A 27931-nucleotide genomic window follows, 5' to 3' on the forward strand; every position below is an offset into this window, starting at 1 on the left:
TAGAAAGCCCCTGTGTTCCATCCTCAGTTCCACCATAGGTAGGTAGATAGGTAGGTAGTTAGACAGATAGATAAATAGAATTAAAAAACAAATGTTGATGCCACCAAAATATTAGTACCTTAGTCCTGCTTTTACAGTCCTTAACAAAGTCCCGGGTTGTTGTTATTTTTGTTTGCTTGCTTTCATTCCAATCTTGACTATAATTCTAAAGCCTTCCAAGCAGCATTGCTAACTTTGTTCATGTTAGAGGAAAACATTTTTATCTAAGTGGTGTACTATTCTCTTTATACTATCATTAAAATACTTTGGCTTTACCCCAGCCTTGTCTATACAGCAAGAGACCAAGGACTTCACCAAAGTCATCCTCCGCATCCCCCTCCTCCCGTATGGAACCGAAAGCCATAATGATTTTAAGCAGAGCCAGGGAAACCCAAGCCCCTTCTCCCTCTGATGTTTAGAATTATAAAGGAGGTGAAGGGGGAAAAAAAATACATTGGCTTTGCTGGGCATGGTGGCGAACGTGTGTAATCCCAGTACTTGGGAGGCTAAGACAGGAGGATTCAGCCATCTTCAGCTACTTAGTGAAGCCCTACATAACTTAGTGAGACCCTGTTTCAAAATAAAGAATAAAAGCCAGGCGTGGTGGCACATGCTTGTAATCCCAGCATTTGGGAGTCTGAGACAAGAGATCCGGGTTCAGGGACAGCCTCAGCTACTTAGTGAGGCTCTTTGCAACTCAGTGAGACCCTTTTTCAAAATAAAGAATAAAAAATAGAGCTAGAGGTATAGCTCAGAGGTAGAATGCCCCTGGATTCTATCCCCAGTACCGCAAAAAATAAAAATAAAAAAGAATAAAAAATGGGGCCGAGGGTATAGCTCAGAGGTAGAATGCTCCTGGGTTAAATTCTTAGTACTGCAAAAAACAATAATAAAAATACATTGGCTTACCCAGGCAACATGTAACACACCTGTAATCTCAGTACTTGGTAGGCTAAGACAGGAGGATCACAGGTTCAAGGCCAGCTTCAGCAGTGTATAGTGAAACTCTCTGCAACATAGGGAGACCCTGTTTCAAAATAAAATAAGCCAGGCGTGGTGGCGCATGCTTGTAATCCCAGCATTCGGGATGTTGAGACTGGAGGATCGCAGTTCGCGGACAGCCTCCCCTACATAGTAGTGAAGCCTTCCACAACTCAGTGAGACCCGGTTTCAAAATAAAGAATAAAATAAATAGGGAAGGGAGTGTAGCTTTGAGGCTAAATGCCCCTGGGTTCCATCCCCAGACCTGCAAAAATAAAATAAAATAAAATAGTAAGGTTAGGGACGTAGCTCAGAGATAGAATGCCTCTGGATTCAATCCCCAGTACCACACACACCAAAATACACTGACTTCGCTTCCACAAAATATGTTAGTATCTTATAACTTATAAAGAATCTTATTATGTTCAGAGCTGTACATTTTTTATGTTACTGAATGACAAATTTTAATAATATTTATTTCTACCTGTACAGTTTAACTCATAAGTTAAAGTAGGTAAGAAAAATGTTCTGTACAAAGAAGAGATACTTTTTATTGAAATTGATCAAAAAGTGTTCTCCTATGACTTTTTATTGCCTAAAAAGTGACAAATTAGAGACAAAAACTTAAAAGAATTCACAAGTTAATTGAAACGCTACTCATGTTTAACGCGCTTCTGATTCACAAGCTTCTAACTATACTGCAACTTATTTATTTGCCAAGAAACTTCCTTTGTTTCTAAACTTATAAAACCCCTCATTTTTCCTTTTAACCCTTCCACCCAGTCTACATTTCTGATGGAAGACTTTACAGTTCATCAGTAAGTTTAGTTTGCTGTGGTGATTTCTTCATAAAAACAACCTAAACTTGTCAATTTCACAGATATTTCAAGGCAAAACATCAAAAGTTTAGGCTGCAGCCGGGTGCAAAGGTGCAAGTCTATAATCCTAGTTTCTCAGGAGACTGAAGCAAGAGGATTGACAATTTTAAGCTAGCCTGAGCAACTAAGCAAGACCTTGTCTCCAAATAAAAAATAAAAAGGGTTTGGGGTGTAGCTCAGTAGTAGAACACCCCTGGGTCATCTTTAGTACTACCAAAAAAAAAAAAAAAAAAAGGAGGGGGAATTAAAAAGAAGGAAATTTTTTTTAAAAGTTTAGGCTATAATAAAATTGGCTTCTCATTACCTTTCCATTTATAGAAATAGCACAAATATATAACATGCTTGTCTAAAGTTCTGGGTGATATTTTTAAGTTTTGTATCTGCATATCCTGTCAATTTGTGAAATTGACTTCAGTTTGATTAGTGATATGTCTTATACATTTTAGGAACTCTGACTGCTATTCTTTCTAAAAATTTCCTAATAATATTGGATTTTTGTTGATGGATTTTACTAGTGAATTGGTTAAGTAGCCATAGGAGGGAGAGCCTAGTGTAGTGACACGCACCGTACATGGGAGGCTGAGGCAAGTGGATCATACGTTTGAAGACTGACCCAGTAGCTTAGTGAGACCCTCAGCAACTCAGTGAGCCCCTGCTTCAAAAATAAAAAAGCCAGGCGTGATGGTGCATGCCTGTAATCTTAGTACTTGAGAGGTTGAGACAGGAGGATCACAGGTTTGAGGACAACCTCAGCAAGTAGTGAGACTCTCATCAACCTAGTGAGACCCTGTTTCAAAATAAAAGTAAAATGGGCCTGGGAATGTTGCTTGGAGGCAGAATGCACCTGTGCTCAACACCCAGTATCACACACACAAAAAAATAAAAATAAAAAGAGCTAAGGGTGTAAGCTTGGAGAAAGTATGCCTGCCCCTGGGTTTAATCCCTAGTACCAAAAAGACAATTTTTTTTTTGTGTGTGTGTGTGGTACTGAGGGTGTAACCCAGAGGCTTTCTACCTCCGAGCTAAACTCCCAGACCTTTTTTATATTTTATTTGGAAACAGGGTCTCACTAAGTTGCTGAGAGCCTCAATAAGTAGCTGAGGCTGGCTTCGAACACGTGCGATTCTCCTGTCTCAGCCTCCCAAGCGCTGGGATTACAAGCATGCACCACCACGCCCGGCTAAGACAATAATTTTTTGAAAAAAAGGAATTAGAGGAAAACTTGGCTTCTATTGTTTTTCATTTGATATATAAGCACAATATATTTACAGCCTGCATTATTTTATATGCCTTTTGTGTGTGTGATACTGGGGGTGGAACCCAGGGACTTTTCTACCTCCAGGCTACCTCCCAGAGGTAGAGCCTCACTAAGTAGCTGAGGCTGGCTTTGAACCTGTGCAAATCCTCCTGTCTCAGCCTCCCAAAAGCTGGGATTAATAACCCGTGCCACCACACCCAGCTTTTTATATGCCAATTTTAAGAATTATATTTGCTTCTATATTTCATTTTGGGGAGGATAGGACACTTTATTTTTTTTAATATTTTAATTGGTGCATTATAATCATACATCACATTGGAATACAAGACTTAAGAGGATATACAAGCACACATCATCCAGTTAGCCCTCATCCAACCCCATCCCATTCCCTTCCCCTCCCTCGATCCCATGCTTGATTGGTGATTATCTTTGATACATTTGTTTACATACCTCCTGAGTTTTAAAGAGGTTCTATCCTCCCCCGCCCCATCCCCTCTGATTGGTCACCTTAATTGCTTCGCTATAGGGCCCTTTCTATATAACTCGACCTCCTCCTGTTACCCCTTTCCTCCTAGTTTTAGCTAATTAGGGGAAGCATCTGGTTTTTATTTTCTGTGATATTTCTCTGTGCATGCCGCATTGTAAGTGCCGATCCCACTCTTGACGGCCCCAGTAGTGGCCTAGCCACCCGGAGGAATCTGATCCCAACCTCACTGACTCCAGCACCGGCCTTGCCTCATGAGAGGCCCTGATTCTGGCTGCACTGGGCCCCGCACCGGCCTAACCCCTCAGCCGGCTCCGATCCCAGCCTCAGAGGTCCCAGCACCAGCCTTGCCTCAAGGCAGGCTCCGATCCCAGCCTCGCTGACCCTGGCACTGGCCTAACCCCTCGACAGGCTCCTATACTGGCCTCGGAGGCCCCAGCACCAGCCTTGCCTCATGGCAGGCTTCGATTCCGGCCTCGCTGGCCCCAGCACCGGCCTTACCCCTCAGCGGGCTCCAATCCTGACCTGAGAGTTCCCAGCACTGGCCTTGCTTCACGGCAGGCTCCAATCCCAGCCTCACTGGCCCCAGCACCAGCCTAATCCCTCGGCAGGATCCGATCCCAGCCTCAGAGGCCCCAGCACCAGCCTTGCCTCATGGCAGGCTCCGATCCCAGCCTTACTGGCCCCAGCACTGGCCTAACCCCTCGGCAGGCTCTGATCCCAGCCTCGGAGGCCTCAGTAGTGGCCTTGCGTTATGGCAGGCTCCGATCCTGGCCTCGCTGGCCCCAGCTCTGGCCTTACCCCTCGGCAGGCTCCAATCCAGGCCTCAGAAGCCCCAGCACCAGCCCTGCCTCACGGCGGGCTCCAGTCCCAGCCTCGCTGGCCCCGGCACCAGCCTAACCCCTTGGCAGGCTCTGATCCTGGCCTTGGAGGCCCCAGCACTGGCCTTGCCTCACGGCAGGCTCCGATCCTGGCCTCGCTGGCCCCGGCACCGGCACTGGCCTAACCCCTCAGCAGGGTCTGATCCCAGCCTCGGAAGCCTCAGTAGCAGCCTTGCCTCACAGCAGGCTCTGATGCCGGCCACTGGCCCCGGCACCTGCCAGGATAGGACACTTTAAAAATGGGTGAGGAAAAAATCTGAGCCAGGCGTGGTGGCATGGTGGCGCATGCTTATAATCCCAGTACTTGGGAGGCTGAGACAAGAGTATCCTGGTTCATGGACAGCCTCAGCTACTTAGTGAGGCTTTCTGCAACTTAGTGAGACTTTGTTTCAAAATAAAGAATAAAAAATAGGGCAGGAGGTATAGCTCAGAGGTTAAATACCCTTGGGTTCCATCCTCAGTATTGTAAAAAAAAAAAAGGGGGGGGTGAGGAGATTCAAATTTGCATGTTTTAATTTATAAATCTGTAGAAATAACAGTCTGTTTTTAAGTAACAAACGATATTGGTTAGTATAGCTATGTTTACACCTGGCTTATCTCTGGTTTTTATTACCTTATATAGCGTAATGGATTTTATGATAGACCCTGAGTCACTATTAAAAAACTGAAATTATCTGTATTCTAACATACCTTGGAGTGCTAATACATTATTAGTACAAAAACTTCCCATTAAGAGTCACAGATGCAGGTAGCTGACTTCAAGAAAAGCCCACTTGCTCACAGATTTATTTTTTGGGGGGCGGGTCTTGGGATGGAACCCAGGGGCATTCAACTTCCAAGCTACACCCCCTGCTGTATTTTTTATTCTTTATTTTGAAACAGGGTCACACTAAGTGGCGAAAGGCCTCACTAAGTAGTTTAGGCTGTCCACAAACCATGATCCTCTGGTCTCAGCCTCCCAAATGCTTGATTACAAGTGTGGGCCACCACACCTAGTTCAGAATTTTTTTTTTTTCCCGTGAGATTCAACTTATTTGTTAGAGAGTATGAAGAGGAGCTGCTTTAAAATGTGCCCTTAGCCGAGCGTGGTGGCGTACGCTTGTAATCTCCACGCTTGGGAGGCAGAGACAGGACTGCCAAGCGCAAGTTTGAACTAGCCTTGCTGGCTTAAGAGACCCTGTTTCCAAATAAAAATATAAAAATAGGTCTGGGAGTGTACCCCGGAGGTAGAAAAGCTTCCAGGAACCCTAGTACCAACAAATGTGTGTGTGTGTGTGTGTGTGTGTGTGTGTGTGTGTGTGTGTGTGTATACCCTTAGCCAGAATCAGAATCCTTATATAAAATTTTCACCAGGGTTCCCTTCAAATTATTGCTTCTGTGTAGTTGAACAAGAGCACACAGTGTCTAATGATTGTGTGTGTGTGTGTGCATGCACACTGCCATCTGAGCTATACCACTCAACTATACCTGTAGCCTCTAGTGATTCCCAAAGTGTTATACATCCTGAGTGAATATCTGATACAGGACTCTTATATAACTCCTGGGAACCTATGGTTTTTCTTTCTTCTCTTTCTTTCTTTCTCTTTATTTCTTTCTCTCTCTTTCTTTCTTTCTTTCTTTCTTTCTTTCTTTCCTTCTTTTTGTACCAAAAGATTTTTTATTTCAAAGTCAGTAGGAAATAAAAAGGGGGAAGAAAAGAAAAGCAACATGTCTGCCATGTACACAGGAGAGCCCAAAGGTAGAACTCTCCAGTTGTGATTTTTCTCATTTTTGTTTTTGTTTTGTCTCTTAACCATGTAGCATGATCCTGTCCTCAAAGAGCCTCTTGTCAGTATGTCTCTCTCAGGAACCTCCAGCCCCTATTTCTGTTCTCTAGTGTGCTTGGCTGGCTGGCATTGGAAGAAAAGGTCTGGAGAGCAGTACTTCCTTGACTGCTAAGCATTAGTGTGGAAATAAATACCTAGTTTGATAGAGTTGAAACTCTGATTAGTGTCGAGCCAGTGGGGGAAACCTGATAAGATTACACTGCTAATTTAATATTCTGTGCATCATGTGGCTTTCAGTTTAGCATTCTTATATATTTGGTTGTATTTTTTCTTTTAGGAGAGGGCTTTGCAGAATTCAGATCTGCAGGAACTGATGATGGTTTCACCGATTTTAAAACAGCCGATAGCATATCACCCCTAGAGCCACCCACAAAGGACAAAACTTTTCCAGCACCCTTCTCCTCAGGAACTATACAACAAAAACAACAAGCACAAGTGAAAAATCCTCTGAACCTAGCAGACCTAGATATGTTTTCTTCAGTTAATTGCAACAACGAGAAACCATCATCTTTTTCCACCACATTTAGCACATCAAAATCAGTTTCCACACGACCTCAGCCAGCAGGTTCTGCTACAACAACAACACCGGCATCAACTAAAACTTCTACTCTAGCTGATGATTTTGGAGAATTCAACCTTTTGGGGGAGTATTCTAGTTCCGCATCTGTTGGGGAGCAGGATGACTTTGCAGATTTTATGGCTTTCAGTAATAGCACTATTTCATCTGAGCAAAAGGCAGATGACAAATATGTCCTTAAAGAAGAAGCTAGTCCTGCTCCTCTGACCAGCAACCCAGGCAGCACAGTGAAGAGCACACAGAACTCAGCTGCTGTGTCTTCCAAGTATGATGTGTTCAAACAGCTTTCTCTAGAAGGAGCTGGACTAGGTGTGGAAGAATTCAAAGATAACACTCCTTCTGGGAAAAGCGATGATGAGTTTGCTGACTTCCACACCAGTAAATTTTCTTCCATAAACTCGGACAAATCTCTGGGAGAGAAAGCAGTGGCTTTCAGACACACCAAAGAAGACTCTGCTTCGGTGAAGTCCTTGGATCTCCCTTCCATCGGTGGCAGCAGTGTTGGCAAGGAGGACTCTGAAGATGCGCTGTCTGTTCAGTTTGACATGAAATTGGCTGATGTGGGAGGAGATCTTAAGCATGTCATGTCTGATAGCTCTTTGGATTTACCAACAGTTAGTGGCCAGCACCCTCCTGCTGCAGGTGAGGAATTGGTGAGATTGCTCTGGTGATGGTAATGTAGATTTCAAAGATGGTTCCGTGGGCACTGATTTACAGAAGAGTGAGGCTCTGGCCCTTTACGAATCTCATAAGTAACCTCCTGGTTGCCAGTCTCCTTAAGACAGTGTTAAATTTGATTCTATGGATCCTTGGATATATAGATACTGTGACTACTCTGAAACTTAGATTGGATAGCTAAAATACTTTTATTTTTGAAATCCAGTACCATCTTGGTATCAGAGGCACATAAAACCCACTGCTAAATGAACCCCACATTGCCAGGAATTTTATAAAGCCTTTTGCAGTTTTTTCGTTTCTGTGAGTGAAATCAGTGTTTCCTTCTCCTTTTTTATTCTCTTGGATATATTTAGCAGCTGCCAATGTAGTATTCTGGTTGGTTTACAAAAACTGACTCTTTCTAGACTGAAAAAGTAAAAAAGTTCTAACCAATTATACTGCTGTTTGCCACATCCCTTCAAGAGAAGAGGGAAAGAACCCATTTGTGGATGTCTGTGTGCCGGGGCCTGCAAGGAGGAAGGCCTGTGTTGTTAGTGGAATCCAGGTACTGCCTTCAATGTGAGTGCTGTTACTGGAAGTATTAAGTCATAACAAATCTGTAGATGCTAGATAGGGTAAGTGCTAACTTTCCGATGAAAGTCTGAGGACATCTTACTAGGGAGCCTTCTTTAAATTCTGTGTGGATTTACATGTAGCAGTTTATTCTCTAGTCCAACTTTGAGTCATAAAACTAGATTCCCAAGTGTCCTAGTTTTTGTTTTGTTTTTGATATGTACATAGAAAGATAAACCTACTTTGTGGCCTTTAATAATGAGAACTATCTCAGTATTACTGTATTATTCTAGAAAATGTATTCTGCAAATGAAGACATGAAGGGTTTGGGTTTTTTTAACCTTTGAGGAACACATAAGACATTTCCAAGACTACAGGTTCAGGCAGAAATTGTAAAGTACTGTTGCTTTTGCATATATCAAGTTGGTAAGTCAGAAAACAAAATTGCATCTGTTCTCTGGGTTATTGAAATGTTGAAGGCTTTCTCAAGCTAGGTGCTGAATGGGAGCAAGTTGGTAGGGACCATTGTATTTCATGTTGCTACGTGCTAAGGTATTTTCCAAGTACAGTGGGCTGTCCCAAGAGCTCCTTGTGCCCGTTTTTGTTTGGATTTTTTTTTTGTACTTTTCTTCACGTGTTTTCTTTTTTTGCTGCTATTTGTTCAATAAGGTAATTTTGTTTTTCTTTTGTATGAGCTCTTTGAGCCACTATAGTTGGTTGCAAAGTGCTTTGTTTTTTGAACAACATTTGATTTTTAAAAGTTCATACCATGTATACTAGCCTTTTGGACTCAAGTTATTAATTAGAAGCTATTTTTCTGAAAACGAATCTATATTCTTTACAGTGCCAAGCTAGACATCTTTATGAAATACTCTAATCTGGATTGGGGCGTCTTCCCCTGGCCATTTTATCTGGGGTAGGGGAGGTGGCTTCTTTTGACTGAGCTTATTCGGATGGACTGTTAAAATAACCTGTGCTCATGTTATGTACGTTTGGGACATTCCCGGGTTGGAACCTGTCATATTCGAGCCAGCTCTCTTCAGTGTGAGGGTATTTTTAAAAGCAGATTGTTTCCTCTCACTGATCTGTAAACCTGCAGTTGGAAAGAAGCAGTATCCCTCTAGAGCGGTTGTTAAAGGGCTTGATGTCTGGCCACGGAGCTATGCCTGTCCTGTCACTGGACACAATTGCTGCATTAATGTATTTGAGGATAAGTGGCAGGGATTTCTTCAGCGTGGTGTGGCTTTATTTCATCCTTGTGCTCACCACAGCATCTCACTCTCAGTTTGAGTGTTAAAGGTACATCTTGTTGGAGAAGTAAGTGGGCTGATGAAGCAAATAACAGCCCCATCGATTTCTGCCTGTGGACCGTAATCTGGTTTAGAAACCCTAACTTAACTCTGAAAGGGATACTGTCTCTTTTAACTCTTGCTGTAATTCTTTGTATGGAAGGTAGATAACACTAATAGCATTGCCTGGTTTCTCTGCATATTATTACATTTAACCCTTTGAGCCCTTGCTGCATATAATTTCAGCTAGGCTGCTTTTTCCCCCCCACTAAGTTTAATCTCTCTGGCACTGAAGCATCTTGATGCTCAGTAATTAAGGCTATTGGGTTTCATTGGCAGCAAGAGTTGCCCTTATTTGTAACATTCTCAAAGGGTTAGCAAGACTTCTGTAGCTGCCTACCTGTAAAGTAGCTCTTCTTTGACATTGAAAACCTTTGTATTTTAATCAGCGCCTTACTTTTTTTTTTTTTTTTTGGCTGCTTTTCTAATGTCTCTTTTCAATTTAGAAATTTTCTGTGTGAATGTGCCTTTTCGAACTTGCTTTGGTATACTCCTCTGCAAATGCCGATCTGCATGCTTATTCTGACGACTTCTTTTCCAGCTCTTCTGTACCACTCTCCTTTGTGATCTGTAAGTCCTGTGTTAATAAATAATTCTTTGGCATATTTTGAAAGTGTGGGGATGTGTGTAATTTGTGCTTTTTCAGGATTTGACCAAAGAAATACCTGGCTGGTACCAAGTTTCAAGTGACTGTATCCCTTGGACAGTAGACAGGCTTTTGTTTGTTTGTTTGATTCCCTCTGACACCTGTCTCCTAAGGAACTATTGGCACATCTGAGCCTTTGCCCCATATTCCACTGATGTAAGGTCTATATGTGGCATTGGGTTGAAATATAACTTTAGGGCTGAGAATGTAGCTTAGTAAGAGTGCTTGCTTAGCATACACGAGGCCCTGGGTTCAGTTTCCACCACTGGAAAAAAATGCACACACATGTATGCATGTGTTATATGCAACATATATAAATAGTGTGTGTGTTGTATGACTAAAAAATTAGTTTAGCTGGGCATGGTGGTGCACACCTATAATCTTAGTACTTGGGAAGCTGAGACAGGAAGATCTCAGGTTTGTGACCAGCCTCAGCAATTTATGAAGGCCCTCAGCAACTTTGTGAGACACTGTTTCAAAATAAAAAAATAAAATAGGGCTGGGGGTGTAGCTCATAGGTAGAATGTCCCTGGGTTCTATCCCTAGCACCACATACACACACACAAAAAGAGTTTAAACTTAACACTACCTTATATAATGGGTAGAGAGAATTTTTTCTTTACTAGAAGGAACTGGATTGTATTTTATTATAGAGCACCTGTCTATCCTAGGAATCATATTGTGAAAAGAAGGAGAAGGTGAAGAAAAAGACATAGAGATGATTGTTGAGAAAAAGAGGGATATAGATACTAGCTATTTATAAGCTTGAATTGATGGGTTATTTTTCGTGTGTGTGCGCGCGTGTGTGTGTGTGTGTGTGTGTGTGTGTGTGTGTGGTGTTGGGGACAAATGCAGGGCCTTAATACATGCTAGGCAAACACTACCACTGAGCTACGTCCCAGCCCAATATAAGTGCAATTTTAAAATAAATTATCATCTGGACCTGGTGACACATGCTTGTAATCCCATTACTTGGGAGGCTGAGACAGGAGAATCACAGATTTGAGTCTTGCTTCACCAATTTAGCAGAGACTCTTAGCAACATAGTCCATCCCTGTTTCAGAAATAAAAATAAAAAGGGCTAGAGTGTAGCTTAGAGGTAGAATGCCCCTGGCATAACAAAATATAATAAAATAAATCATCAAATGTTATTGAGATGGAGCTGGGCTTGATGGTACACACTTGTAATCTCAGTACTTGGGAGGCTGAAACAGGAGTATCAGATTTGAGGACAGTCTCAGCAAGTAGTGAGACTCTCATCAACCTAGTGAGACCCTGTTTAAAAATAAAAATAAAATGGGGCTAGAGGTGTAGTTCAGAGCTAGAATGCCCCTGGGTTCAATCCCCAGTATACACACACACACACACACACACACACACACACACACACACACCACAGATGTTATTGAGATGGACTACTGAGACCAGCAAATGTAAATTAAATTTAAATTGATAATCATGTAATAGAAAATGTTCAGGGTTGATACTAGGAAGTCCTGAGGAATTAGTTGGTTTGAAGTTTGTAATTGGGTATTCCATGCTCAAATTGCCAAGCATTATTATTTTTTTAAACTTCAAAATGTATTACATGACTCTCAGTATTGTTTTACTCATAGCAAATAAAACAAGTTCTTTAAAAAAAAAAACTTCTAGGGGATATATGTCAGACAAAGCCAGCTTTAAATTTTTTTATTTTATTTTAATTTTTTTTCAGTACTGGAGATGGAACCCAGGGGCATTCTATCTCCAAGCTACACCTCCAACCCTAGTTTTTATTCTTTATTTTAAAACAGGGGCTCACTGAGTTGCAGAGGGCCTCACTAAGTAGCTGAGGCTGGCTTCCAACCTATGTGATCCTCCTGTCTCAGCCTCCCAAGCGCTGGGATTACAAGCGTGCACCACTATGCACCACTATGCCCGGCCTTACGTTTTATTTTTTATTTATTTATTTTTTATTTTGGTGGTACTGGGGTTCCTGGAAGCCCTTCTACCTCTAGGCTACACTCCCAGACCTATTTTTACATTTTTATTTGGAAACAGGGTCTCCTAAGCCAGCGCACGCGGCTGGCTTCGAACTTGCGCGATCCTCCTGTCTCTGCCTCCCAAGCGCGGGGATTACAAGCGTGCGTAACCACACCCAGCCTTACGTTTTAAATATTAACAAATAATAACAAATTTGGCTGGCAACAAATTTGGAAGAAGTGAATTTTAATGTAATCTTTCACTATTAACAACAGCCAGCCTGTGTTTAGGAGTTTCCCAGGCTAAGTATAAGGCCAGTCTCATGGTAGCTTTGTCTGAGGAATTCCTTTGTCAGTGTAATTCTCTGATGCTTGTTTGGTCCCTATGGGACTGCTTTAGTTCCTTTCTGAGCAGAGGTGACTGACTGTAACTGTGTGTAAAGCATACATTCACTCAGTGAACAGTACTTTTTCCTAAGTAATGTATTTTAGGGAGGCAAGCATTTGTTTTTGGTTTACTTGATTTTATGGTGCTGCAGAATTTTATTTTTTATTTTGAAACAAGATCTTGCTAAGTTGCTAAGGCTGGCTTCGATCCTGCAATCCTCCTGCCTCAGCCTCACAAGTATTAAGATTGTAAGCACACACGACCACACCTGACTTGTGTGTGTGTGTGTGTGTGTGTGTGTGTGTGTGTGTGTGTGTGTGTTACTAGGGATTGAACCCACACACTCTACCTCTGAGCTACACTCCCCAGCCTTTTTTATTTTTTGTTTTGAAACAGGGTCTTGCTACGTTGCCAAAAGTCTTGCTACATTGGTGAGGCTGGCCTACCATCCTCCTGTCTAAGCCTCTTAAGAACTGGGATTACAAGCATGCGCCACCATGCCCGGATGAGCAAGGCAGTTTTAATAACATAATGTGATGATATAAGCTTTATTTTGTGCAATAAAAACTTGAAGAATTTTGTGCTGTAGGTTCAAACAAAGAAAAAAATACCATTTACCCCAAAGCCAAGTAAGGTAATGGTTGGCTAGTGCTTGACTTTTATATTAGTGCCTGAAAAATTATATAGTCTTTCTGTAGTCCATGTTAAAAATCCCTGCTGATTTTCACAATTGGCAAACAAATATGAACAGAACACTGAATATCAAAGAAACTATGCTATATCCTAAAATAATTCAAAGAATCAAATTACTTCATTTTATTCTTTTTTGTTTGTTTTATGGACTTGCTATGTTGCCCGAGCTGGTCTTACTCCTGGGCTAAAGCAATTCCTCCACTTTATTTTATTTTATTTTATTTTATTATTTGCGATACTGGGAATAGAACCCAGGGGCATTCTACCTCTGAGCTACACCCCCAGCCCTATTATTTTTTTATTAATTTTGAAGTAGGGTCTCACTGAATGGTAAAGGGCCTCACCAAATAGCTGAGGCTGTCCGAGAACCATGATCCTCCTGTCTCAGCCTCCCAAATACTGGGATTACAGTATGCACCACCACGCCTGACTCATATTCCTCCACTCTCCCAAGTAGCTGAAACTACAGGCATGTGCTATCATGCCTGAAAACTTTATTTATTTATTATTATTTCCATGCTGTAGATCATACCCAGGCCTTGTGCGTGCTAGACAAATGCTCTACCATTAAGCTATAAGCTTAGCTCAATTATTTTATTTTTTGTAGAGCTTCTTCTTGCCCCTAGTTTTCACATCATGTGAGTACTTTGGCAAGTTGTCTTGGAAGGTATTGGCTCAGTAACTCTGAGCGCCTAAGAGGATCGTGTACACGGCAGAGTCTCCTAAGTGCTGCCCTCTCCTCTGCGGGGCCAAAAGCCTTCCGTTGCAGTTGCCCTCTTCCGTGCTCATTCGTTGTCATTCTGGTGGTGTTTTCATTGATGACCAGGACAATCCCAGTGTGTATACTGACATTATTCCTTGAAGGCCTGCTAGCCTCCTCTGAGTTAAAATGTCCATAGGATTGCCACTTTTCATTACTGAACTTAAAACACCTACATAGAAACTTGAAGATGCTTACAGATAGTATAGAGTTCATTTAAATCAGAGCATTAGGGGAGTCAGCACAGTGAAAATGGGAGTGTCAGCAGATTAAAAAACACTGAAAAGCAGTTCTACAGCAGCATTGGTACCCTGCCATACTGATGGCTTTTCTTCCTGTTTTCAGCAGCACCTGTCAGCGTATTTGAGACTTAAAAGACACGCTGAGACTAGGCTTTATACTTAATAGAGAATATTCTCTAAGGTCATATAGAGAGCAGATTGGAGAGAAACTAAAATGTGTCAATAGTTTATGATTTGCTTTTGTAAATGAAGTCTGGATTAAATCAGTATTGGAAGTTAAAAGACGTTTCTTCCTTACTCTGATGTACATTATTATTGCTACATAAAACACTTGAAAACAGTGGAATTTAGCCAGGTGTGGTGGCGCATGCTTGTAATCCCAATACTTGGTAGGCTGAAACAAGAGGATCATGCACGTTCAAAGCCAGCCTCAGCTACTTAGTGAGGCTCTCGGCAACTGAGTGAGACCCTGTTTCCAAATAAAAAATATAAAATAGGATGCCGAGTGTGGTGGCGCATGCTTGTAGTCCCAGTATTCGGGAAGCTGAATACTGGAGGATCACGGTTCACGGCCAGCCTCGGCTACTAGTGAACTCCTCCGCAACTTAGTGAGACCCTGTTTCAAAAGAAAGAAAAAAAATAGGGTAGGGGGTGAAGCTCAGAGGTAGAATGACTTTGGGTTCCATCCCTAGACCAGCAAAAAAAAAAAAAAAGGTCTAGGAGTATAGCCCAGAGGCAGAAGGCCTCTGGGTTCCATCCCAGGACCACACACACACACACACACACAGAAATGAAACTTGAGTTTTCTTTCTCCTTTCTTAAAACTCCTTCCTCAAATGCCAGCAACTCTTAATCCGTTAAGCATATGCTTACAGTTTTAAGTGTGTGTGTGTGTGTGTGTGTGTGTGTGTGTGTGTGTGTTTTACTGGGGATTGAACCCCAGGGTCATTCTACCTCTGAGCTACACTCCCATCCCTATTTTTTCTTTATTTTTTATTATTTATTTATTTATTTATTTATTTATTTTGTGTGTGGTACTGGGAGTGGAACACAGGGGTTTTCTACCTCTAGGCTATACTCCCAGGTCTATTTTATACTTTATTGGAAACAGGGTCTCACTAAGTTGCTGAGAGCCTCGCTAAGTAGCTGAGGCTGGCTTCGAACCTGTGCGATCCTCCTGTCTCTGCCTCCCAAGCACAGGGATTACAAGCGTGCGCCACCACAACCGGCCTTTTTTTTTTTTTTTTTTTTTTTTTGAAACAAGGTCTCAATAAGTTGCAGAGAGGCTCACTAAGTTGCTGAGGCTGGCCTTGAACCTGTGATCCTCCTGTCTCAGCCTCCCAAGCACTGGGGTCACAAGTGTGCGCCATCATGCTGGACATGCTTACAAGCCATAGGGATGTCCATGAAAAGGGCCACGGGCATGGCTTTTTATATCCTATAGCAACAGCTCGAATCCTTGGAAATATTTTGTTTTCATTTACAACATCCATTCAAAAGAGTCCAACTAGAGGTTAAAGAAAAGACTGGTAGAGTTACTTGCCAGAATAAGCAAGAAATCCATGTCTTGATTTGAGATCCATGTTGGAAAGCAGATTGTACAGTTTATCCCTTTGCCCTCTGTAAGAAGACATTCCTGGTTGCAAACACACACACAGGTTAAAGCACACAATTTAGTGTGTTATCTGTGTGCTGTTGCAGTTCCACCTACACAGCCCAGGAGTCCTCGCATAGAATTAGAGAGAGTGGTGATTCTCTGTTCATTTTATTGCCTTATTCTCCATTTTCTTTTTCTTTTTTCTCTCTCACAACTTTCAGAGTTTAGCTACCAAAGTGAAAACCCATCTGTAGTAACTTCAGTGATGTCAAAAATAAAGTGTGGTTATTCCACATTATTTTTTCAGATGGCTTCTATTATTTATGTTGGAGGTCTTGCATAATCTTTACTGTTTTTAAAGACCATTATACAGTAATATCTATAACTGGACTGCCTAAAAAATAAAACTGTTAGCACAGCAAAGAAGGAATATTCTTACTTTACCTTCTATGAACAAATTTTTTATTTAAAAAAAACACATTTTTCTTAGAGTATGATTTGTAAATATTATGCCAGGAATGAATCATGCTACTCTGTATGGTTTATAATTGCTGAAGTTTAGACATAAGTGTTATGTAAGTGTTCTGTCTTAGATTGCTTTATATATATTATATGCAGTGTTTGTTTTAGTACTTACTCACATAAGAGCACTTTTTCACCCTCTGGTAGCCAGTAAATAAACAAAAGGAAATTTCAAAATCAACTTCAAAGCTTGATTTTAGTAAATCTCTTACATTACTTTTGTGTGTGTGGTACTGGGGAGTAAACCCAGGGCCATTCATTCCACCTTTGGTCCGTACCCCTAGCCCTTTTTATGTTTTTGTTTTGAAACACGGTCTCGCTAGTTTGCTGAGGCTTTCCTCAACCCTGCAACCCTTCTTGTATCAGTTACCCCTGTACTGGGTTTACAGATTTGCTCCACCACACCTGGCATATATTTACTCTTTTTTTTTTTTACTCGCGGTACTAGGGCTGGAATCCAGGGGCATTCATTCTACCTCTGAGCTACACCCCTGGCCCTATATTTTACTCTTTATTTTGAAACAGGAACTCAGTTGCAGAGGGCCTCACTAACTAGGTGAGGTTTGTCTGTGAATCTGTGATCCTCCTGTCTCACCCTCCCAAATGCTGGGGTTACAAGCATGCACCACCACGCCTGGCTTTACTCTCTTTTTTTTTTTTTTTTTTCCGAGTCTGGGGATGGAACCCAGGGGCAGTCTACCTCCAAGCTACACCCCCTGCCCTAATTTTTATTCTTTATTTTAAAAAACAGGGTCTCACTAAGTTACAGAGGGCCTCACTAAGTAGCTGAAGCTGTCCGCGAACTGTGATCCTCCGGTCTCAGCCTCCCAAATGCTAGGATTACAAGTGTGCGCCACCACACCTGGCTCTGGCTTTACTCTTTACTTTTTAAAAAGCATAAAATATTTTGTGTGTGTGTGTGTGTGTGGTACTGGGGTGGAACCCAGAGGCTTTTCTATCTCCAGGCTATACTCCCAGACCTATTTTTAAACTTTATTCAGAAACAGGGTCTCACTAAGTTACTGAGAGCCTCACTAAGTAGCTGAGGCTGGCTTCGAACCTGTGTGATCCTCCTGTCTCAGCCTCCCAAGCGCTGGGATTACAAGCGTGCGCCACCACACCCGGCCAAAATTATAAAATATTTTAAGTCTTTAGTTTGTTTTTTGTTTGTTTGTTTGTTTGCTTGTTCTGTTTTTGTTTTTGTTTTTTTTCAATTCTGGGGATAAAACCCAGCCTTGTGCATGCCAGGCAGGCGTCTTCCACTGAGGTATATCCCTCCTCCAGCCCTCATTTGATCATTTCTGTGAGTTACTCCAGAAGTCAAAGTGTTATATGCATACTATTTTTAATAAAAAAAAATAAGATTTAATGAAGACCTGGATAGTTATAAAAATGTTTGAAAGCTCTTCAGCTAATGTAATCCCTTAATGCTTATAATGCCTTTTAACCTGATTATTTGAGTCATTTCTAATATTTTAAAGTTCTTTCTGGTTGCATAATTTCACAAAAAGGTCTTTTTACTACCATAGCAACCTGGTTGCAGTGTTTGAACTGGAACTATCTTAAGTTTATCTTTGTCTCTAGGAAAATTGCTACCCTTTAGTAGATGAGATTCTGAGAGGAATTCCTAATATGGTTTTCTGAAAGAACTTTCTTTTAGAGCCTAATAATAAAATATCTGTATTGTGGAACATTCTTCTGAATGTTCCCTTTGAAGACTAGCCATATTTAATTGCACCTCCTTCCTGATTGAATTTTACCTCAGTTGAGTTTAGATAACTTCTGATCCCTTTAAGTAGTGAAGAAAAAAATACTACAGCAAGAGACTAGGAAAGTATTTTGTCTACAGACTTGTTTTATTCATTCAACTGTACATTTTTTCACCTGAATCTTTTTTTCCTTCTGTTTAATAAGCCACATTCAAAGGGTACCCTTTATACTATAGAATTGAAAAATACACCACCATTTGGGGAACATACTTGCTTTTTCACTGGTTGGCTTTTTCTAGCATTTTTATTATTAATTTACAACTCTTTTCTTAACAGAGCTTAGAGAAAGATATTCAAGGCATACTGTTAGAAGAGGTATGGAATTATCAGGAGCCCCCGGCTGCTCATAAAGTATACAGCATTTGCTGTGATTGAAAGAAAAATATGACCCAGTATTTTGACTCGGTCTGTAAAAATCTGGGTCACAAAACTTTCACACATTTTCCTTGCAAATCATGCGTGTGGTTTTGAGAGGGGCAGTTAGCCTTCTTGCCTGTGTGCAGCGATAAATGCTCATCAGCCCGACTGAAAGGACAGAGCTGCTGTAGAGGCCGCCTTCCCTGCCAGCCCTATTCAGCCTCAGCTGGTTTTGCTTTTTGAAAATGAACAAGAAACCTTTTCCCTAGTCACATCACCAAAGTGATAAATTCGATTTTTTACTTTTACCTAGAAATAACTCCCGTTTAGGCTGTAAAGCAGTAACCAAACATCAAATTGAGGCTGGCAGCAACTCTGCTGAACAACCACTAACTGTTAGAGGTAGCTTGCAGGCACTGAGCCGGCCTTCACGAACACTGTCCTAGCTGATTGTCCAAACACAGCCCATCCAATTACCTGGTCTCCTCTTCCTTTTAAAGATAAACAGACCAGCTCATCTTTAAACCAGTGTTCAGAAAGGTGAAGTCATCTGTCTAGAGACCCACAAGCAAGGGGAGGAATCCTTTGTATAATGAGTCTTCTGCCCCCGCATTTCTTTTATCCCCCTTTTTTCTTTTTCCCATTACCAGGGATGGAACCCAGGGGTATCCTACCATCGAGCTATACCAGCCCTAGTTTTTATTTTTTGTTTTGAAAAAGGGTCTCACTGAGTTGCAAAGGGCCTCACTAAGTAGTAGCTGAGGTTGTTCTCAAACCACGATCCTCCCTTCTCAGCCTCCCAAATGCTGGGATTACAAGCCTGCGCCAGCACGCCCGGCTCCTTTATTTTTAATAGGAGAGGTGAACTGATGCACAGTATGAAGCAAAAGCATGAGCCCAATAAGACGTAGACCTCTGATTCTGCTTTTTAAGGGTTAAAGTAGATTAGACTTTTCTTTCTTCATAGTCCATCACAGCACTGTGACGTCCACACTGACCAAAATAACAACTAGGTAAGTGTTTGCTTGATTAAAATCTCACAGTTGGTCTTGCCAGAGATGGAAATTCCTAGTCATTTATAAAAAGTTAGGTGACATTTTTTTAACTATCAGTTGTTAATTAGTATGTCATGTACATTTCATATGACCATAATTTAAAGGAATATTTTTCAACAAACTCCAGAGGAAAGAAGGCATGTTTCAGGCAGGGAAGATACAAGTACATTTTAAAGTCTATAATGGAAAGCCGGGCGTGGTGGCGCACGCTTGTAATCCCCGCGCTTGGGAGGCAGAAACAGGAGGATCGCGCAGGTTCGAAGCCAACCGCACGCGCTGGCTTAGGAGACCCTGTTTCCAAATAAAAATGTAAAAATAGGTCTGGGAGTGTAGCCCAGAGGTAGAAGGGTTTCCAGGAACCCCAGTACCACAAAAAAATAAAATAAAATAAAGTCTATAATGGAAGAGGCAATGTATTAAATGACCTAATGTTATACCAAACAGTATATACATCGGTAGATGAACCTCCTGTCTTTTAAAATAATATTTTATATCCAAAGAAAATGATTCTTTGTAACTAAATACAAATGCCAGCTCAAGGCTAATGTGAGATATGTTAATTTTTTTTTGTATATGTGTGGTACTGGAGATTGAACCCAGAGGCATTCTTCATTAGAGCTTATACCCCAGCCCAATTTATTTTTTGTTTGGAAACACGGTCTCACTAGGTTGATGTGATGATGAGGCTGGCCTTGAATATGTGATCCTCCTTTCTTAGCCTCCCAAGTACAGGAATTACAGATGTGAGGTACCACACCCAGCTAATGTGAGCTATTTTAAGACTAGATGTTACAAAGAACTTCAATTGCCCGCCTGGTGGCGCACACTTGTAACCCCTACTCTTGGGAGGCTGAGACAGGAGGATCATCCTGCAGGTTCAAAGCCAGCTTCCCTGGCTTAAGAGATCCTATTTCCAAATAAAAATATAAAATAGGTCTGGGAGTGTAGCCCGGATGTAGAAGGCCCCTGGGTTCCATCCCCAGTACCACCAAAAAATTAAAAAAATATATAAAAAAAAAACCAGCTTCAATTCCTTTAATTTTAGTCCAGTCTCTGAAGTTACTCCAAAGTGACATAAAACTAATGAAACATGCCCAGCATTTTACTTATGCAGGGTGTAGTGGACATTTTGTTTAAATTACGAGTTTGCCTCTAATTGTGGGGTCTTATTTCCCTTACAGATATAGAGGACTTAAAATATGCTGCTTTTGGAAGCTACAGTAGCAGTTTTACAGTGAGCGCACTTGCGAGCTCTGACTGGTCAGACAGGGACGATGCATCTCAGGGCAGAAAACTCTCTCCATTTGTCCTCTCAGCAGGAAGCGGATCCTCCTCAGCCGCCTCGCTGCTTCAGAAGAAAGAGACATCATTTGGCAGTTCCGAAAGCATCACCATGACATCACTCTCCAAAGTAACAACCTTTGCAAGTGAAGACACTCTTTTAGAGCCCGCCTTCCCAGCTTTTGCTAACTTTAAGGACATGACTCCTCAGCTCAGTGAGCAAAAGGAATACGAGAATGGGGATTACAAAGATTTCACAAGACAGGACCTGTCTGTAGCCGACCGGAGCCAGGAGGCCGCATGTCCAAGCCCAGCTTCCAGTGGTACCTCTCAAGACACGCCCAGAGAATGTCTGGATGACTTTGGAGAGTTTCAAAGTGAAAAGCCCAAAATCAGCAAATTTGACTTTTTAGTAGCCAATTCGCAAAGCAAAATGAAATCCAGTGAAGAAATGATCAAAAGTGAGCTGGCAACCTTTGACCTTTCGGTTCAAGGTATGTAGTGTCAAGGTAGATTTTATTCATGAGGGTTTATTCCACTCAGATGTTAGATATTCTTTTTTAGGAATAAAGTGTTGGTTTAACATAAAGTAGATTTGTGTGTGTGTGTGTGTGTGTGTATGTGTGTGTGTGTGTGGTATTGGGGGTGGAACCCAGAGGTTTTCTACCTCCGGGCTATACTCCCAGACCTATTTTATATTTTTTATTTGGAAACAGGGTCTCACTAAGTTGCTGAGAGCCTCACTAAGTAGCTAAGGCTGGCTTCGAACCTGTGCAAGCCTCCTGTCTCGGCCTCTCAAGCGTGGAGATCACAACCATGCACCACCATGCCCGGCAACATAAAATAAATTTCCAACTTTCAAAATCAGGGTCAATTGCACATAGCTATTATAAAGGCTTCTGAAGTGACAGCAAACCAGTTTATCAAGTGGGGTGTGGTGGTGCAGATCTGTAATCCCAGTACTTGAGAGGCTGACACAGGAGGATCACAGGTCCCAGGCTAGCCTCCGCAACTTAGTGAGACCTTCAGCAAGTTAGCAAGACCCTGTTTCGAAAAATAAAATAGGAAGCCTGGCACGGTGGCGCACGTTTGTAATCCTCACGCTTGGGAGGCTGACAGGAGGATCGCACAGGTTCAAAGCCAGTCTCGGCTGGCTTAAGAGACCCTGTTTCCAAATAAAAAATATAAAGTAGGTCTGGGAGTGTAGCCCGGAGGTAGGTGGCCCCTGGGTTCCATCCTCAGTACCACCAAAAATAAATAAATAAATATAAAATAAAATAGGAGCTGGGCATGGTAGCGCATACTTGTAATCCCAGCATTCGGGAGGCAGAGACGGGAGATGGTTCGTGGGAAGCCTCAGCTACTTAGCAAGGACCTTCGCAACTCAGTGAGACCCTGTTTTAAAAAAAAAAAAAAAATAGGACCAGCGTGTAGCTCAGAGGTAGAATACCCCTGGTTTTCATCCCCAGTGCCACAAAAAAAATAAAATAGGGATGTGGGTATGACTCGGGTAGAATTCCCTGGGTTCAGTCCCTAATAACACACACACACACACACACACACACACACACACACACACACACCTCAGTTTATGTTGAACAGCTGCTTTTGGACTAAACACGAGCATAGCTTACAGTTACTGTTCATTAGCTTATTTAGAGGTGTGCTCTTTCGAGTAGCCAGAGAAGTGGGTTTGAATCACTGGTGGGTAGGTTAGCTCCAGCTTTGTTTTTGACTACAGACTGTGGCTCTTAATCCAGAGGCAGCAATATGATGGCACATTCAGCCTGCATATCTGTTTTGATTTATCCATAAAGTGTGAAACAACTGTATATTTTAAAATTATGAGCCGGGTGTGGTGGCACACGCTTGTAATCCCTGCATTTGGGAGGCTGAAACAGGAAGATCGTGGTTTGCAGACAGCCTCAGCTACTTAGGCCCTTTGCAACTCTTGAGACCCTGTTTCAAAATAAAGAATAAAAAGTAGGACTGAGGGTGTAGCTCGGAGGTAGGATGCACCTGGGTTCCATCCCCAGTACCTCACCAAAATTATATATATATATATATATATATATATATATATATATATATATATATATATATATATATATCAGGTTTTACAATCTGGATTTCTAGCTTTTCTTTAAAAGTCATGATGTCTAACAATAGTAGTCCTGTGTTCCCGTGTCTTGACAACTAGCTGGAGCTAAGTAGTAATAATACCCCGTACATGGGGCGCACTCTTCCAATTTGTCCCAGTCCCATGGCTTTCTATCTCCAGCTGACCATCTTTGTCATTTGCTTTGCTCGCCCGTCTCTGAAGGCATTTGAGTTGGCCTCTTCTGCTTTTTTCTGTCCTGCCTCTTCTGCTTGGTTTCGGTTGGATTAAGAGAGCCCTCGGAAGGTCAGGTGTAAATCCATAACGAATAACTGGAAGAGCAACACAACGCTCACGCGCTGGTATTTAGAAAGGCCCTCCAGACTCCCGACGATTCTGTACTTAGTTATGGAAGAATTGCAATAGATGAGAGAAGTAGTGGAGAAACGTAAAGGCAGGGGACCAAGCAAGAGAGAATAATAAGGATTCAACAAGTAGCTTCCTGGAAAGAGCGAGTGAGGATTGTGTTTCTCCGTGTCTGGTGCAAAAGAAGGTCACGTTAGCCAGCAGGAGCCTCTGCTTGCGCTAAACTGAGTAATCAACGCTCTGACTGTACCACTCACTCTCCCAGGATCGCACAAGAGGAGCCTGAGCCTTGGTGACAAAGAAATAAGCCGGTCCTCTCCTTCTCCAGCTCTGGAGCAGCCCTTCAGAGACCGCTCCAATACTCTGAACGAGAAACCTGCCCTGCCTGTCATCCGTGACAAGTACAAAGACCTGACTGGAGAGGTGGAGGTGAGCAGGCAGTTCTCTGCAGGGGAGGGAATAAAAGGCCAGCTGAGCCCTGAAGACTCCAGGGAAAAGTCCTTTCAACTTTCACATGGGGAAATGAGGGAGAGAAAGAAGTCACCAGACATTATATATAAAATTAAAGTGAGGGACTGGTAACATTAGCCCTGGGCAAAAATACTTCCTAGCTGTGCACCGTCTGAAAGAAGTCAGAGACTCTAAAACTAAAGCTATACGTGGGGCTTCACGAGGGGGAGGATTTCTCTTTGAGTGCATAGACGTTATTATCTACTGAATGTTACACAGCACACTGGAGGAGAGAGATGAAAAGTGTTCTGGATCTGCTGTTTCTGCTGGCTTCCTCCTGTGGCCAACACTTAACTCTCCTTTCCCCACTTGTTACACATGCACACACGCACATTACATCTGTGAAGTGGAAAGCCAGAGGTAGATATCAGCTCTTACACTAGATACCCACGTGGCAAGTATTCTTGAAGGAAGATTCCCTGTTCCTAACTGGAGTAAATAAGACATCATTTACAGAAGGAGGCTGCCAGCAAACATTTCCTTCATATTCACAGGTCATGTGCTCAGAAGTTAGTTAATAGTAACGGAAATCAGTACCAGTGGGCACAGTGATGCATGCCCGTTACCCTAGTGACTGAGGAGGCTTTGAGGCAGGAGAGTAGGAAGTTCAAGGCCAACCTGGGCAACTTAGCAAGACTGTTTCAAAATAAAAAGGGCTGGGGATATAGGTAATGGTGGAGTGCTCCTAAATTTAATCTCCAGTACCACAAAAAAAGAAAAAACAAAGATTAATCAGTTCAAAAAGATAAACTGCTTTTGGAAGAATGAATTTAATAAGGAAGAAATCTCCCAAACTCTTTTTATTGACAGAAGTCCTAACAGAATCCTAGCCTTACCAGTTTAACCCAGTTCTTTTTATAAAATCCACAGGAAAATGAGAGATACGCATATGAATGGCAGAGGTGCCTGGGGAGTGCCCTGGAAGTGAGTATGCCACCTTGGTGCCAGGTGCTCTCCGGTGCCCTGTCTCTCCTTCGTTCCTTTGAATGGACATGGGTGGAAGCAAATTTGAGAGGAACCTAAGGTCTACAGCCTTGTGAGACGCAAATGTCATACATTTTAAGTAAGGTTTCAGCCGGGCGTGGGGGTGCACGCTTGTAATCCCAGCATTCTGGAGGCTGAGACTGGAGGATCGAGGTTCACGGCCAGCCTCGGCTACTTAGTGAGGCCTTCTGTAACTTAGTGAGACCCGGTTTCAAAATAAAGAATATAAAAATAGGGCAGGGGGTATAGCTCGGAGGTCAAATGCCCCTGGGTTCCATCCCCAGACCCACACACACAAAAAAAATTATCAGATTTTTTCAGCATAGGCCTGTACATACATCAGTCTCAGTCATGGTTTTTCAGACTTCATGAGACTCTTTGGTTGACTGGGTTTTCTACTCATTGTTATTTTATTATTTATTTATTTATTTATTTATTTATTTATTTATTTATTTTTGCAGTATTGGGAATGGAACCCAGGGGCATTCTACCTCCAAGCTGTACCCCCAGCCCTATTTTTATTCTTTATCTTGAAACAGGGTCTCACTGAGTTGCAAAGGACCTCACTAAGTAGGGGAGGCTGTCCCTGAACCCCATCCTCCTGTCTCCTATCTCTCCTATCCCAGATCCTCCTGTCTTGGCCTCCCAAATGCAGGGATTACAAGCGTGCGCCACCACGCCCAGCTTCATTGCTAATTGATTTGCAGGGACCTTTCTTGGTTATATAAGGGCTGTGTGATCTCATTTCTTGTAGGTCATTAAGAAGGCAAATGATGCCTTAAATGGAATTAGTAGCAGTGCCGTCTGCACAGAAGTTATTCAGTCAGCACAAGGCATGGAGTATTTATTAGGTATGTTCTATTTCATTTTACTTATTTGATATGACATTGCATTTTTATCAGTTTTCACATATGTTCAATATTTTAAGCTAAATCTCTCAAGCTACAAATAATTTTACATTTTAAGTAGCATCTGTACATGTAAATAAGGCATTTAAATCACAGGCATTAACAACTGTTTGACTTAATATCTCTATAGCTAAGCTTTCAAGTCTTTGTTTTATATATATTTATATATGTGTATATATAACACTATTGCTGATACACACACACACACACACACACACACACACACACATATATATGTATATCATAACTCCCCGTGCCTCAGTTTTCCAATCTGTAAGGCTAGGATAATAATAGTGCCTCTTTAAAACATTCCTGGAGAACAAGAGCATTATCCAAGTTATTAGCTTTATTCTCTCTAGATTTATGAGTTTCTGTTTGAATCGAGAAAATCCCACTAAACTGGCTGAAAGTGGGAATAATAAAAGTTTAGAAGAATCTTAACCTTACCATCACAGAGCAATTAAAGGAAGATCCTCATCCTCTGAATTTGGAAGGACTTACAAACTCATCTTTTATGCACTTAATAGGACACAGAATGGTTCTCTTCCTGCTGTCCGTGAACTGGAGCTGAACTCTTCAGGTCCTATGCCACCAGACACAGCCAACTGCCACAGGGCATACTACCCCGCCTCAGCACGGCAATGCAGGAGAATGCGAGGGCTTGAGCACAGCACTAAGGCTTTTCTTCTTCTTTCCCCGAGCAAAAGGGAGGAATTACGTCCACCCTAAGAAGTGAGGGGGCTCATGAGAGAATTTTCCACCGATACGAGGAAGTCTACCAGAGGGAAGGACAGGTACCCATCTCCTGGCAGACATTTGCTAATGCCTGTCTGAGAAGAGAAAGAGGAGCTAGATGAGGCAGCAGGCAGCAAGCAGAGGCCGTGTCCCCCTGCTCCCCACGCATCCAGCAGGTGCTGGGAGGGCCCTCCATGTGCCTGGCCCCAGATCAGAGGCTGCGTGACAGCAGTGAGCAAGGCAGACTCAATCCTGGCCTCGCTGGAGGTTCACGTTAGTGAAGGGAGACAGACAGTATGAACAGGAATGAGCAAAGCATGTCAGATGCTACAGGAGAGAGGACAGGAAAGTGCCAGGGGTAGGCAGGAGAGATACTGTTACAACCTAGCCAGCGAGAAAAACTGTCCAGAGCCAATTATGTCCGCAAAGCCACACTTTATTACAGGTTCGAACCTGGACCCAAGCACCTCTGGCACAGCAGAAATGGCATGGGCCCAGAGCTCTGTTTGGGGGTCGAATTTATAATTTTACATCAAATTGCAAGTCATCTTTACATCATTGATGACGTTTTTTACATTTCCCGCTTTACATTCTCCACTTTACATTTCCTGCGTAACTTGTACAGACATTTTTTAAGATAATGGGGGTAGGGGCAGAGGGTCTCCTATCTAGGTTTACAGCCCTGGTAGGGGTGGATGCTCTTAGCTAGGGCAGATACCCTATATTTTTAGCTTTTCTAGGAATTTGCCCATTAATATTGGCCACTTGAGCTTACAACTTATAGAGCTTTTATACAATTAAAAACATATTCTTTTATCATAAAACACTTTTTTTTGTTGAGCTTTAAAACTATTAGTGAGTATATGAGAAATTAAGGCAAAAGTAGCAATGGAAAATTAATTTTACGTAATGAAAAACAAATTTATTATGATAGTAAAATATATCTTAAACTTATGATTCAAGAATGTAATAAAATTATAGATGCAATAAAGAAGTCATTAAATTAAAAAAAAATTTTCTAATAAAGATTATAAAAAACACTTTTATAATCACCCATTATCTTATTTTTATTATTAGCTATTATAAACTTCTGCTATTAAATTTATAACTATAGGCTTATAATTACCACCCAATACTATTGAACTATTGGCACACAATACTATTGATCACAATACTATTGGTTGTTATTATCTCATACAGTAATATTACTGCATAATATTATTGTCACAATTATTAATCCTCTTTTTAATCACAGCAACCTTATAAAACTTAAACCAATTCCTAAAGCATCTAACTTCAAACTAGGCATAGGCAGGGGCTTCTTATCTAAGACACACAGGTGGGCTAGGCCTGGGCAGCTGCTTTGGGTGTTTCCCGTTTAGCTGCTCTCTGCCTGTCAATTTAAAACTTTTAAACAAAACTTATAAACACAGATCTATATATGTGACATTAAGAACTTATTACTTAACTGACTATTAAACACCATACAGAACTAAATTAGTTACCTATTATTGATTATTTAACTTTTTTATCACGGCATACAACGCTGCACTCAC

At 41.8% G+C, this 27931-nt stretch overlaps 1 protein-coding gene across 15 annotated transcripts in view; it reads left to right on the forward strand.

Annotated features, from left to right (window-relative positions):
- The window catches only part of SYNRG (synergin gamma), a gene marked incomplete at both ends in the record, with an annotated part of 101053 nt that overhangs the window by 59138 nt on the left and 13984 nt on the right, over positions 1-27931 (forward strand). For 7 of the 15 annotated variants that reach the window (XM_080713705.1, XM_080713708.1, XM_080713698.1 and 4 more), the window contains 5 exons: positions 6625-7566; positions 20906-21268; positions 23504-23667; positions 24619-24672; positions 25487-25583. In XM_080713705.1, the coding sequence (XP_080569831.1) occupies positions 6625-7566; positions 20906-21268; positions 23504-23667; positions 24619-24672; positions 25487-25583 (1620 nt within the window). Of the gene's footprint in view, positions 1-6624; positions 7567-20674; positions 21269-23503; positions 23668-24618; positions 24673-25486; positions 25584-27931 lie in introns of all 15 variants that reach the window. The other 8 variants (XM_080713697.1, XM_080713706.1, XM_080713707.1 and 5 more) reach the window with 2 other exon arrangements.

The sequence above is a fragment of the Muscardinus avellanarius genome (genome assembly GCF_963383645.1).
Source record: "Muscardinus avellanarius genome assembly, chromosome: 16".
Classification (NCBI taxonomy): Eukaryota; Metazoa; Chordata; class Mammalia; order Rodentia; family Gliridae; genus Muscardinus; species Muscardinus avellanarius.